At 49.3% G+C, this 15,220-nt stretch overlaps 1 protein-coding gene across 1 annotated transcript in view; it reads left to right on the forward strand.

Annotated features, from left to right (window-relative positions):
• SERHL2 (serine hydrolase like 2) overlaps nucleotides 1-15,094 on the forward strand; it is a 309,035-nt gene extending 293,941 nt beyond the window's left edge. Inside the window, exon 13 of the mRNA XM_063940393.1 lies at nucleotides 9,485-15,094. Within this exon, the coding sequence (XP_063796463.1) occupies nucleotides 9,485-9,604 (120 nt within the window). The 3' untranslated portion in view covers nucleotides 9,605-15,094. The remainder of the gene's footprint in view (nucleotides 1-9,484) is intronic.
• Nucleotides 15,095-15,220: the final 126 nt, after the last annotated feature.

Raw genomic sequence — 15,220 nt, forward strand, 5'->3', positions numbered from 1 at the left:
CCCCTTGTCGGTTTATGTACACAACTGCCGTGGCGTTGTCCGATTGAACCTGGATAGCCTGATCCTTCAGGAGATGGGAAGCTTGCAGAAGAGCATTGTAAATTGCCCGGAGTTCCAGGATGTTTATCCCCGATCCCGGAGGCTTGCATCCACTGTCAGTAGAATCCACGAGTGGATATTGAAATTCTGGCCTTCTACCAGGTGAGAAACTTGCAGCCACCACAACAGAGAAATCCAGGCTTTTGGCGATAAAGTCACTTCCTGATGCATGTGAAGGTGAGACCCTGACCATTTGTTCAGTAGACCCAGCTGAAATGGCTGGGCATGAAATCTGCAGTATTGGATTGCCTCATAAGCAGCAACTATCCTGCCCAACAAGTGTATGCAAAGATGTATGGATACCTTGCGAGGACGGAGCACTTAGCAACCATAGCCTGATAGCCAGGGCCTTATCCATCGGAAAAAACACCTTTTGAGACACCGTATCCAGTATCATTCCCAGGAACTGAAGACGTTAGGTCGGTTCCAGGTGAGATTTCTGGAAATGTAGGATCCACCCATGATCCGTAAGCAGGCGAGTCGTCAGATCGATGCTGTGCAACAGACACCCACTGGACATAGCCTTTTTCAGGAAATCGTCCAAGTAGGGGACTATGTTGACTCCCATCATGCGCAGTTGCAGCATTATCTCTGCCATGACTTTGGTGAAGACCCTCGGAGCTGTGGACAGGCCAAAGGGCAAAGCCTGAAACTGGACATGTTCTCCCAAGATGGGGAACCTGAGGTAAGCCTGATGAGGGGGCCAAATGGGAATGTGTAGGTAAGCATCCTTGACGTCTAGGGATACCAGGAATCCCCCCCCTCCAGACCAGACACCACTGCCCGCAGGGTTTCCTTCTTGATTTTGAACACCTGCAGATACGGGTTTAGACACTTCAGGTTTAAGATGGGTCGCACCAAACCGTCTGGTTTTGTAATGACAAAAAGACTGGAGTAAAAACCCCTGTCGTGTAATGGAGGAGGTACTGGAACCACCACCCCTGTCCGCAAAAGTTTTTGAATAGCCTCTTGCAAGGTAACTTTTGCTGCGGGTAAAACTGGCAAGCCCGATTTGAAAAATCTGTGAGGAAGTGCTTGAAATTCCAGCCGGTATCCCTGGGAAATGAGGTCCCTCATCCAAGGATCCCACACACGGGCGAAGTGTTGAAGGGGAGCACCCACCTGAAAGTCACCTTGCTGCTGGGACCAACCATCATGCGTAAGGCTTAGTGGCAGGGGATCCGGTGGTCTGGTCGAGGGAGGCAGCAGTTGCAGGTTTACGGGACTTACCACGAGATCCTCTGGGAGTGGTGGAGACCCCTCTGCCCCTGCCTCTGAACCTTGCCACATGAAAAGACTGCAAGGAAGGTCCTGTGTAAGAACGTCTAGCAGGTGGTGCAGCCGACGGCAGATAGGTAGACTTAGCCGCCGTCGCCTGGGAGATCCATTTATTTAATTTGTCGCCAAACAAGGCATCACCTGTAAAGGGAAGATTTTCAACACCCTTTTTGGAATCAGCGTCCGCTGACCATTGACGTAACCACAGAGCATGCCGAAACAGCCATAGCAGTAGTGTGGACATTTCTCTTACGTCCTAGAGGATGCTGGGGTCTCCAAAAGGACCATGGGGTATAGACGGATCCGCAGGAGCCTGGGCACACTATAAAGACTTAAACTGGGTGTGAACTGGCTCCTCCCCCTATGCCCCTCCAGACCTCAGTTAGACTTTGTGCCCAGGAGTGATGGGTCACACACTAGGGGAGCTCTCCTGAGTTTCTCTGAAAGACTTTGTTAGGTTTTTTATTTTCAGGGAGACCTGCTGGCTACAGGCTTCCTGCATCGTGGGAGTGAGGGGAGAGAAGCAGGACCTACTTCTTCTTAGTTCAAGGGCTCTGCTTCTCGGCTACTGGACACCATTAGCTCCAGAGGGTTCGATCACTTGGTGCACCTAGCTGCTTGTTCCCAGAGCCACGCCGTCAATCCCCCTCACAGAAGCCAGAAGAAAAGCCGGGTGAGTATGTGAAGAATAGAAGACATCAGTGATGGCAAAAGACTTCAGTAACAGAGGTAACAGATCGTGCTACGCTCCATGCTCCCACACACCTACGGCACTCACAGAGTGCTGGGGGGGGGGGGGGGGGGGGGAGTGCCCTGGGCAGTATGTATTGCTTTAATTTTACACTCCCAGACCGTGTCCGCTACCCCCGCCAGCACGCCGCAGCGGTCCTGCTGCGCGCCATTGCTCCCACACACCAACGGCTGGTATCGGGCGCAGGGGGGGGGGGGGGGGCGGGGGGGGCGCCCTGGGCAGTATGTATTGCTTTACTTTTACACTCCCAGACGCATATACAGTGGGTAGACACTGTATATGCTCCCCTGCCTGCATATAATGTTTTTCATATACTGGGCTACAGCACGCCGATAAGGGGCGGAGCTTAGCCCTCACAGCAGACAGCGCCATAATGTCGCAGGGGTCCCGCTGCGCGCCATTGCTCCCACACACCAACGGCTGGTATCGGGTGCAGGGCGCGCGGGGGGGGGGGGGGGGGGACGCCCTGGGCAGTAGGTATTGTATTAATTTTACACTCCCAGAAGCATATACAGTGGGTAGCCACTGTATATGCTCCCCTGCCTGCATATAATGTTTGTAATATACTGGGCTACAGCGCGCCGATAAGGGGCGGAGCTTAGCCCTCACAGCAAGAGACAGCGCCATTTTAATCACTGTCCCCGCCAAAACAGCACAAACAAGGGGGGGCACATATGGTTAGTGTTATGTAGGAATGTATAACACTATTTGATTGGAAATGGACATGTACTCTATGTGTGCTCCCTGTCTGGTATACACTTGTGTCGACGCGGGTGAATATTCTGTCATTAACACCTCTGGGGTTCATTGTCGGCATTGCCGACGCTTGTTTGGTACTTGATACAGTAGATATTGAGTCAACAGTTCAGTTGTGTTATACTTGTTCATAGTAAACACGGTATGGGAGACACAGTAGTATGTGGGTGACCCTGTCGGCACCTATTGTTATTACCGGGTGTAAATTAACATGCTGTAACTAACTTATAACAGTAAATATATTTATATGGTTCGGCTCCATTAGTCTATAGCTTGAGCGCAGACATGGTTAATTTTGTGAGGGAATATTATTAAAATTATTTATGTATAAACCCCTCGGGGTCGCAAGTATGTTGTTTGCCTGGTTACTGTCGACGAATACTAGCTTTTCTGTCGACTATAATGCTTCCTGGTAGAGCAATGACTGCGGTTCAGTACATGGTCATACACATTCAGTACACATTAATGTAATTTGGGTCCCGGCGGTGCCGGACAATCCGCTTATATGTATGTTTTATGTATATATAGGTAGGATATGTGTATTACATTATGTATATTCATCTTATGGTTTCTAATGAATGCTGAAGTAATAGTATTCCTTCTCATGTGCTGGTCGCTCTGCTGATAAGGCTTTAGGTCGCCTGTGCCGAGTGGGTCTTCCATCCTCTCAAGGTGTCCGATGTTTATTCTTTCCACGTGGCGGAGGGAATACTGTGAAAGTCAGCGCCTGGTCGACACGGCGTCCTGTCACGAAGGATCGGGTACAGGAAGCTAAGTGATATTTTATTTCTATTCTTTGGACTTATTTACATTGTATGCACAGCATCCGATTAAATTATCCTGCAGGGTTAGGAGATATTCCTTATGTTGGGTTTTATCTATAGATCACAACACGCTGCAGTGTGTATACAGGAGGTGTCCGGAGAAAGACTGAGGCTGACTCCGAGAGGTACTGGAGTTTTTTCCCTGGGTCGGTGTGCCACTGTTGGGGATGCCTTAGTTCAGTCAATCTCGGCGGATACTGCTGGTAACTCTAACTTCGTGAGTTAGATTCCCTCACAACGGTTGGTGACGCATTCCTTTGTGGGATGCAGTCGCGTTCCCTACTTCAATACCGTTCTTTTTTACTTTTCTGTGCAGATGGAAGGTGAAAAGGTAAGTGTTCTGCAGCCTTGTTAGGTTCGCAGAAGCGGATGTCGTTTACTGTTTCTCACACATCCACCACAGGGTGCTGAGTATACCTGACTGGACCCCACTCCAGTGGGGACTCGTCTACTACTTTTGTATTAGTCCGGAAATAGACCAGGACCCGTGAGTTGATTATAGAATCCAGAGGGGGACAGTCTGGAGTTACAGATGTTTCCCCTCACTGTTTTTCTAATAGATCTTACCGTTTTTCCTCTGGAAGGGGAGATAATACGCGACGCCAGACCAGCGGGCGTCAGGTTCAGGGCATTGTCCTGCTGTCCCCTGTAAAAAAAAAAAAAAAAAAAAAAAAGTTTAAATGCGTTGTTTTCCGCATTCAGATCACCTCGCTGGAAAGGCGAGGTCAAGAAACAAATGGTGCAAAGCGTTGTTTCTCTCTGACTATTCTTCAACACAGGGAATGGCTATCGTTCCCAACGTCGCAGATGTTGGGGGTAGGTGTCAGAGTAGATACTGTACGGTTAAGGTTCTATGTTTTTCCTGTGGCAGAAGGTCTGAGGTTCTGGAGTCGAATCAGTTTTGCAGTGACAAACCATCATTATGTTCCGTTATGAAGCGGATGGGTGCGGCCTGAGAGGCCTTTTCGGTGAGCAGGTCAAATGCCGGAGTGTTTTCAAGGGACCAATTGGATATGTGGTCCGGGTCTCACCTGCCAATGCACCGGAATATGATTCTAATGGCCACGACATCGCTCCTGTGGTGTCTGCTCGATTCTCACCTTCTTGAGGGACGTAGGTTCGGGATCCAAGTAATTAGTCCTTGCAAGGGACGTATTTCCGGAGGAAAAGGTCAAGCTGGGAAGCTTGTCTGTAATATGCTTTCCTGTATTAGGAGCTATTTTTGACGAACAGATTATTCGTGGTCTGCCCGTGTTAGTTCTCTCGGACATTTTGACAGCAGTGGCGTGAGTGAGCCGCTAGGGCGAATCAAGGAGCACAGCGCCAATTGCAGAGGATGCAAAAGTTTGCCGCTGGATGGAAAGACTGGTAAACGCTATATTAGCGGTCTGCGCTCCGCAGGTAAACGACGGAGAATTAGATTTCCTCTGCAGACGAGATCTCCTTCCGGAAAAAATACAATCGGCATCGAGGAATTTTCAAAGACCTGACGAGTCTTTGGGGAGTACCTAAATTAGACATATTGGCGTCTTGCCTCAACGAGAGGCCTCAGAGATATTGTTTCAGGTAAAGGGACGCTCAAGCAATGGCAGTGGACGCCCTCGTGACACCTTGGGCGTTTTAAGTCGGTCTATGTGTCTCCTCCGTTTCGCTTTTTCTGAAGGTGATACTGGAAAAAGAAGAACAAAGGTTCAGGAGATCCTCATTGTTCCGGTCTAGCCAAGCAGGGCTTGGTTTTCAGGTTTTCATGATTACTCATAGAAGATTCCTGGCCGCTTCTTTTACGTGAGGAACTGTTACGAAGATCCGGGAGTATATTAAGACTTACCGTGGCTGCGTTTGTCGGGTCCCGATTGAAGGCCATATCCTAGCCAGAAAGGGTATTCCCAGTGAAGTCGTTTCCACACTTCTTCTGGCTAGAAAAGATTAACGACAAGGCCTTGCCACCTTAGTTGGAGAAAAGCTAGGTCTTGGTGTACATCCAAGAAGACTCCTACCGAAGATTTTCGGCTGGGTCGTTCTTCTCCGTTCCTTGCAAGCAGTTGGGGATGCAGGCCTAAAGTTAGGCTCTTTTTCAGTCCAGTTTGACCTTATGAATTTTCTTGAAAGAATTGGCCACCTTTCGGGAGGTTCGGACTTTTGTGAAAGGAGTACTGCACATCCACTCTCCGTTTGTGCCCATTGGCACCGTGAGACCCTGATGTGTTATTGCGTTTTTCTTGTGTCACAATGTTTGGATCTTTTGTGAAAGATTATCTCTTGAAGAGTGGTCATGGTACTGGCTTTGGCGTCCGCAAAGCGGGTGTCGAAAGTATTGGCTTTGTCTCACAAGAGCCCTTGTTGGATCTTGCATGTGGATAGAGCGGTATTGAGAACTCTGATAATAGTTCAGCAGAGGAGGTGGTTCCGGGTTTCACAGAAACTAGCCTATTGTGATGCCTGTGGTTACTTCAGCGTTGCCTGATTAAAGAACTCTCGATGTAGTCGGGGCTTTGACTAATGTGTTGCCATTTTGGCTCAGGTTGGGGAAACAGAGACTCTGTTGTCCGGTATGCTACCAGCGTGATTGGGGCACCTGCGTCTATGCAGTCTGTTATAAGATGGATCTGTGATACGATTCGGTGTGTTCGTTCTACGGCTGGATTACCGTTACCGTTGTTGGGGGAGATCCATTCTCCTAGGAAGATGGGCTCTTCTTGGGAGGATATCCGTGGAGTCTCGGCGGTTCAACTTAGCCGAGTGGCTACTTGGTCGGGTTTCAAACACCTTTGCTGTGCTCTACAAGGTGGATACCCTGGCTGATGGGGGCCTCATGTTAGCTCAATCGGTGCTGCAGAGTCGTCCGCACTCTCCCGCCCGTTCTGGAGTTTTGGTATATACCCCATGGTCCTTTTGGAGTCCCCAGCATCCTCTAGGACAGAGGTTCTCAAACTCGGTCCTCGGGAGCCCACACAGTGCATGTTTTGCAGGTAACCCAGCAGGTGCACAGGTGTATTAATTACTCACTGACACATTTTAAAAGGTCCACAGGTGGAGCTAATTATTTCACTTGCGATTCTGTGAGGAGACCTGCAAAACATGCACTGTGTGGGCTCCCGAGGACCGAGTTTGAGAACCTCTGCTCTAGGACGTAAGAGAAAATTGGATTTTGGTACCTACCGGTAAATCCTTTTCTCCTAGTCCGTAGAGGATGCTGGGCACCCGTCCCAGTGCGTACTATATCTGCAGTTATGGATTTTGGTTGCACTTTGTGGTGTTTTTTCTCTGTCAGGCTATCGCGGACGTTGTTCATGCCATGGCATGTGGGTTTTTATTGTTGGTCTGGAGGAGGGGCATAGAGGGAGGAGCCAGTTCACACCCAGTTTAAGTCTTTATAGTGTGCCCAGGCTCCTGCGGATCCGTCTATACCCCATGGTCCTTTTGGAGTCCCCAGCATCCTCTACGGACTAGGAGAAAAGGATTTACCGGTAGGTACCAAAATCCTATTTTATCTTACACAATTCCTTTATATAAAATTTGCAGCATCTTGTATATGTTGCAGCAGCGTAATGACCTCCTCCCTCGGCAGAGAGTCTAAACCATCAATAACAGTATCAGACCACTTGACTACCACCCTGGAAATCCACCCACAAACAATTGTGGGGCGCAGTCCTACACTGCTGCCGTATATATTGCCTTGTGAGTGGTCTCAATTTTATGGTCAGCTGGCTCTTTTAGGTATATAGACCCTGGTACCGGCAGTACCAATTCCTGGCCAGGGAGTTTAATTCATTAGATACAGGAAAAGTGACTGAGGTCTTTGGTCTAACATTAAAGTACAACTCCTCATCTGGTTCTGCCTCCTGATCCGATATGTGAAGTACCTCTCTTACAGCATAAATGAGGGCCTCCACCCCAGGGGACAGAGAGCTGTCCTCATCCATATCATCATCATCCACATCAGTCTGATCAGAATCAGACTGGAGCATCTGTGGCAGTGGGTGTTTATGTGAAACCAACAGAGGGGACTGAAAAGCCTTTCTGGTAATCTTCTGCTTTTGCCATACAATAGACTGTTTCAATACCTGTCTCTCCTTTTTAGCTGCAGCTAATTCTGAATTTACATTCTGAATTATGCTTTTAAAATTATCCAGCAAGTCAGGTGCCCGTGAACTGAGTCCCTGTGGAGATAAGGAGCACTGTTCACACATGAGGGACCCCGCTGATGAAGGGGTAGAGTTACAAGCAGCACACATAACCCTATCCACGGACATATTTATACAACTGAAATACAGCACAGCCCACTGAAATACCTCCACACAGACCATAGAAAGCCCCTGGAGTGACACTGAGGAATGGAGGGGTGTAGTATGGTATGCCGGCGGCCGGGTTCCCGGCAACCAGGATACCGGCGCCGGGATTCCGACCGCCGGCATACTGACAGCGTGGTGAGCGCAAATGAGCCCCTTGCAGGCTTGCTGCGCTCGCCACGCTGCGGGCACGGTGGCACGCTATTTATTCTCCCTCCAGGGGGGTTGTGGACCCCCAAGAGGGAGAAAAAGTGTCGGTATGCCAGCTGTCGGGATTCCGGCGCCGGTATACTGTGCACCGGGATCCTGACAGCCGGCAAACTGAAGACCACCTGAATGGAGATCAGACGACAAAACACAGCAGCCCAATGAGTGAAATTATGTGTACAACCTGATAAAAGTGCAGCGGTGCTACCGCTGGTGTGCTACCCCCACCCTGCTATGACTCCCATTACCAGTACAGTCTGTAACAGCGTGGGTCCCTAGAGAAGCAGCATGCATGCAGCCTTGATGTCGGCAGCAGCAGGAAATGGTGCCTTCCCGCCTCTGGTCCTGCTTCGGAAAGACCTGCCCCTTGCAGGTTTTATACTGGCATGTTACAAATAACTATACATAACAGTACACACAAGCCCTAATGGACAGTGAGCATTGCGGGGCATGAGCCCTGAGCCAGTCTCGTCCACGGCGGGCACCGCAGCTCGTGGCCCGTGACCGCCGCATGACATGCCGCCAAAACCGCACCGGGAACCCGCTAACCAGGACCCTAGTGTTAACACTCACCACACCTATCGATTTTCATCGTTAGAGGGTGGCGGCTAGCTGCTGACGTGGGCACATATGCTAACGGTGTGTGAACAGCACCTTACAAGCTCAGTGTCCTGTCAGCTGGGATTACGAACCATTAACCCTCAGGAGGTTGGTACGGTCTCCCCTCTAAGTCCCACGAAGCAGGTAGACTGGTTGCCAACCAGTACTACCTGAAAATAATAAACTAAAATAAAAAATAAAGAAAACTCTGGAGCGCCACAAAGAGCACTTAGCTTCTTTGGGTTTGTATGGCATTAGCCGCTGGTCCCTTCTCCTGCCGTGAGAACGTGGTTCTATGTGACTAACATCTACCTTCTCTCTTACCTGCTTCTGCACTGTGAGCACCCGGCTCCTTGTGCACATTTTTCTAAATTAAGTCTTGTAGAAGGGGCATAGAGGGGTTGGAGCCAGCACACACATACACACAGTAAAGGTTTTAAAGTGCCAGGCTCCAGTGGACCCGATCTATACCCCATGGTACTAAAGTACAGCTCTCCAGTATCCACTAGGACGTAAGAAAAACTTTGATTATTTTAAAACATCTTTTCCATATTTAACACACTATACCAGTCTGTCATGGCTACAGATAAAGCTAATTTCATTGGTATTTTAACAACACTATGCCTGTAAAAGAAACTATCAGCTGTAGCAGTCCTCTTTCTTTACGTATTTCTTTCCAGCATTTTCAATCTACTGTTGTGGATGGAAATCACTTTGTTCACTTGAATGAGCCAGAGAAGATTGCCAAGATCGTCAGTGACTGCCTGTCTGACAGACCAAATATGAACTCCCAACTTTAACCAGTGTGTGTCCAGTGTCATCTTATTGAAGAACAAGTGGTCTGCAGTTCTGAAATGATTTTTCTTTTTGTATGTAGTATTTAAATCAGCAGAGATGGATTTCAGCAGCAGGGTACACTGTGTTCCACAGGGAATACATCGGGGTCTAGAGATGGATCTTGATCCAGGCACCAACAGGTTAAAGCTTTAGCTGTCCCAGGATGCATTGGGGCCTCCTCTGTAACCCTCCCCCCCCTCCAGGCACTGTGTGCTCAGTTTCGAGTTGGTGCCTGCAGGCTAGTCAACAGGAGGGCTGTGCACAGCAGCCCTGAAAAAAGCTTTCTCAGAAGACTTCAAGGGCCGCAGCACTGTAACATGTCAGAGTGACATTCAGTGCTGCGGCTCCATCACCTCCCAAGCGGTGTCGCATACTTCCGCGGCTCAGTTCCCGGGTACTTGCGGCGGAGACGCTCCGGCTCTAGGCACACGGACGCAGACTCTCTCCTGGTTCCGATGGCTGCTACGGGGAGGAGGTAAGAGGGTCCCTCAGGCGGGACCCGCTATAAAATTGTGTTCCGTTCGCAGTCTAGGGAGATGGACTGCGACGCTGGCGTGGACACTGTTGCGCACAGGAACCCCATTATATCTGCCTGGGCATAGGAGTACAGGTCGGGTGTACTATCACCCAGTTTAATAAGACTCCGTAGGACCAGGCGGTGAGGATCAGCATAGGGAAGCCGGAACTTGACCTGTAGCCCCTCCCCCGGCACCATCTCTCAGCAGATATTCCCGCCCTGGAGCCGCCTTTAACTTTCCCTCACTTAGACGCCATCTTAGGTATAGCTGCGGCTGGTTTCCGGGACTGCAGGGCAAGGTCTCCCTTGTAAAGCTGCCTGTCTACAGCGGTGTGACTTTACAAACACTTAAGTATTCTACATGTCTTTATACAGACAGCATTAGTTAAGAACAAGTATACCTGTTACAGAATATATTGCACAAGTATTCTGATATACACCTCCGGTCTAGGACTGGACTGTGCTGTGTTTTTTTTTTATATATATATATATATATATATATATCCTGATATACAGTTGTATACTAGTCCAGCGCAGTTTTATTGTCATAACTAATAATTATCTGCATTGTCACTGTGACTGTGTGTGCCTGTATCTGCTGTGTGAATTTCACTTTCAGTGTTTACACAGATATATCTATCACTATATTCTGTACCCTAAGGGACTAGGTGCATCAGGGTCGTTTATGTAGTGCGTCACAATATTTACCGATTATGCGTATTATATTGTGTACTCAGTCACCTACTACCGGATTTATTCACAGGTGGTGTATACTGGGGACACAGGGGGACATTTACTAAGCAGTGATAAGAGCGGAGAAGTGAGCCAGTGGAGAAGTTGCCCATGGCAACCAATCGGCACTGAAGTAACATCTATAATTTCCTTACTATAAAATGGTACAGAGCTGCTGATTGGTTGATGGGGCAATTTCTCCACTGGCTCACTTCTCTACTCTTATCACTGCTTAGTAAATGTCCCCCTCAGTCTCATAATACCGGATTTATTTGCAGGTGTCGTGTAATGGTTACTCAGTCGCATACTAAAGAATTTATTCGCTGGTAGTGTACTCTGTCTGGCTATATCGTACTCATACGCTCTATTGTTGCTTTTACTGAAATGTCTAACAAAAAGGGCAGTAAATCTGGGGATGCTCCCGCATCATGCATGGCATGCACCAAGGATTTACTTAAGGGGGACGTTTTACATGATGGTGTGTGTAATGTGTGCCATACCTCTCCCAGTCAGTCCGCAGCTCCTGCAACCCATCAGGAGCCACCCTGGGCTATGTTCTCAACTCTGTTGGGTACTCTGGTGGACCGCCTTACGCCTACTATGGTATCACCTGTGCCACTACAGTCACAAATTGTCCCTATGGTTAATCTGCCTTGGTTGGATAATTTGTCCAACCAGTTGCAGCAATTAAACCAATCTTCGGTTAGACATAAATCTGCTATAGGTCACACTTGTGCCCCTGGGTCATCTAGGCGGACTGCTACTTCCTCACAGTCCACGCTTCTCTCAGACGTTTCTTCTTATGAGGATGGGGAACTAACTTTCCTGTCAGACACTGAATCAGATGCTTCTGACGAGGGATCTTCTTTACAGGTGGATGTCCCTGACTTGGTGGTTGCTATTAGACAGATTCTCCAAATATCGGATGACGAGGAGGATACCACTGCGGTGGCTAAGACACCTGACCAGTTTAAACGTCATAAGGTAACTAAAAAACTTGACCATTTAGTGGACCTACGCCGAGAACCCTGGTGTGAGCCAGGGAAGAAATTCCCCCTATCTAAAAGGGCCTTGGCTCGATATCATCTCCCTGCAGAGTTACAGTATGTAACAAGTGGGAAAATCCGCCACCGGTGGATTCCCATGTCACCCGTCTGGTGGTATCTTCTACTCTGCCTGTCACTACTGTCACCTCATTGAAGGAACAGACAGACAAACATGTGGATGGCTGCCTGAAATTGATTTACTCCCTAACAGGTGCTGTACATAGACTAACTATTGCTGCCTCCTGGGCGGCAAAAGGTATTGAAGCATGGGTTCAGGCACTGGAGGAAGAGCTACCCGATGAATTATCTGACAAGGCCAGACAATATCTGTCTCACATTACCACCGCTGCCTATTATATCCAGGAAGTGTCCTCTGAGGCAGGTGTATTGGCGGCTAAGGTGTCAACTACGTCTGTCCTGGCCCGCCGAATTCTGTGGTTGAGGTCATGGAAGGTGGACCTGGACTCCCTTTTAAGGGAGACATCTTTTTTGGGGAAGACCTAAATAAAATTGTCTGATTTACGGGCTGCTAAGACTACATTTCTCCCAAATCCTACTCCCTCTGCACAGAGGGCAAAAGGTACCATTTTTCGTTCCTTTCGGCCTCATGGGAAAGCAAAAGGTCAGGCATACCTGAGACAGTCTCGTGCTACCAAAACCACAAAGCCCAAAACAAAACAGTCCTGGGCGGCCCATCAGCCTGCTTCTAAAAAAAGACAAGCCTGCCACATGACGGGGCGGTCCTCCTCTACAATTCACCGAGGTCTGGTTAAAGACTACTTCAGATGCATGGGTGAGGAAAGTAGTCTCTCACAGGTACGCAGTCTCCTTCAAGAGACGTCCCCCCTCGCCAGTTCTGCTCCACGGTTATCCCTTTGGATCCGTTAAAAGCGCACGCTCTACAATTGGTGGCGAGTTCCCTCCTGGATACAGGAGTGGTGATGCCGGTACCCCTGTCCCAGAGAGGCAAAAGGATACTATTCGACCCGGTTTCTAATTCCGAAACCCAATGGGTATTCCAGTCCTATACTCAACCTCAATCGTTGAACAAGTTTGTGAGAGTATCCAAGTTCCGTATGGAAACTCTGCGCTCGATTGTACTGGCCATGGAACCTGGAGACTATATGGAATCCCTGGATATACAGGATGCATACCTGCATATACCTATTGCCATGTCACATCAGCAATATCTGCGGTTTGCTATTGGCAACATCCACTATCAGTTTCTGGCTCTGCCATTTGGACTGGCTACGGCCCCTCGGATCTTCACCAAGGTTATGGCCGTAATGACGGCTCATCTCCGTCACCAGGGAATACGGCAGTATCCTGCCGTATTTGGACGACTTGCTGATCCTCGCAAACTACCACAATGTCCTTCTAAGCCATCTACAACTGACCGTAAGCTTCCTACAAGCCCACAGGTGGCTTATCAATTGGAAGAAATCCTTGCTGGTCCCAGCTCAGAGCATGGTGCACCTGGGGGCACTGCTGGACATGCACAGTCGACGGCTGTTTCTGTCTCCAGAGAAGATCTTGAAGCTTCAGGACAGGATAAGATACTTCCTTTCTCGGCCCAGAGTATCGATACACTCGGCAATGCAAGTACTGGGTCTGATGGTGTCGGCATTTGACATGGTGGAGTACGCTTTATGTCATTCCCGCCCTCTGAAGAGGTTAATCCTTTCCAAATGGGATGGCCTACCTCATCGGATCAGGTCTCATATGATCTTTTTGACTCCGGAGTTTTGTCTGTCGCTGACTTGGTGGCTTCAGGACCAGCAATTAAGCAGGGGCCGTCCCGTCTGGATTCCCGACTGGGTCCTGCTGACCACGGACGCCAACCTGAGGGGATGGGGCATGGTGTTGGAGCAACACTCCTTTCAGGGTCGGTCGACCAAAGAGGAATCACTCCTCCCAATAAACATTCTGGAGTTGCGGGCAGTGTTCAATACGTTGCCTCTTGCCCTGCCTCTAGTAAAGAGCAGGCCTGTTCAAGTATGGTCAGACAACACCACCACGGTGGCATACATCCACCATCAAGGTCGGCATTCGAAGCCACATGGCAATGTTGGAAGTGTCAAAAATCCTTCAATGGGCGGAACGCCATCTGCCAGCAATATCGGCAGTGTTCATTCCGGGTGTTCTCAACTGGGAAGCGGACTTCCTCAGTCGCCAGGACGTGCGCGCTGGAGAGTGGAGTCTTCATCCGGAAGTCTTTCAACTCCTAATGGACAAGTGTGGCCTACCAGATGTAGACTTGATGGCGTCTCGACAATCACAAAGTTCCGGTCTTCGGATCAAGGACCAGGGATCCTCAAGCAGCGTTCGTGTACGCACTAGCCATTCCATGGAACTTTCGGCTGCCTGACATGTTCCCTCCAGTGTCATTCCTGCCCAGGGCCCTGCGGAAGTTCAAGCAAGAAGGAGGGATACTACTTCTAGTCGCTCCGGCATGGCCCAGGCAGCATTGGTTCTCAGACCTGCAGGGGCTATCGATAGTGTCCTGTTCTACTTCCTCAGTGACCAGACCTCCTCGTACTGGGCCCTTGTCTCTACCCAGACCTGACCAGGCTGGCTTTGACGGTGTGACTCTTGAAGCTTCACTCTTAAGGGTAAAAGGATTTTCTGAGGCGGTCATCCAAACTATGTTGAAGGCCCGCAAACTGGCATCTGCCCGGATCTATTACAGAGTCTGGAATTCTTATTTCACCTGGTGTGCAGATAAGAACTACGATGTTCACAGATTCTAGACGTCCAGAATCCTGGCTTTCCTGCAACAAGGCCTGGACTTGGGCCTTCGTCTGGCCTCCCTCAAGGTTCACATATCTGCCTTGTCGGTGTGGTTTCAGAGACAGATTGCGTCTATACCCGACGTTCATACCCTCACTCAGGGTGTATTGCGGATTCAATCTCCCTATGTCCTCCTGTGGCTCCATGGGGATTTGTCTGTTGTCCTAAATGCCCTGCAAGAGTCTCCATTTGAACCTCTTGAGTCAGTGGACCTTAAATGGCTTGCGGCTAAGGTCCTGTTCTTACTGGCTATTGCCTCTGCCAGAAGGGTGTCGGATCTAGGCGCTTTGTCCTGTCGTCCACCCTTTCTGATTTCTCCTTCATCCACTAGGGGCCACTGGAGCGTAGTTACAATGGGGAAATAGTAGGCAGTAGTTGGGAGCTGGCACTTTAAAATTTCAACACTGAGGCTAGCTCCTCCCCTACTATCTCCCCTCCAAGCCAGTCTTAGTTTAGTGCCCGAGGTAGCTGGTTCACTTGGGTTTAGCTGAAGA

The sequence above is a fragment of the Pseudophryne corroboree genome, chromosome 9, assembly GCF_028390025.1.
Source record: "Pseudophryne corroboree isolate aPseCor3 chromosome 9, aPseCor3.hap2, whole genome shotgun sequence".
Lineage (NCBI taxonomy): Eukaryota > Metazoa > Chordata > Amphibia > Anura > Myobatrachidae > Pseudophryne > Pseudophryne corroboree.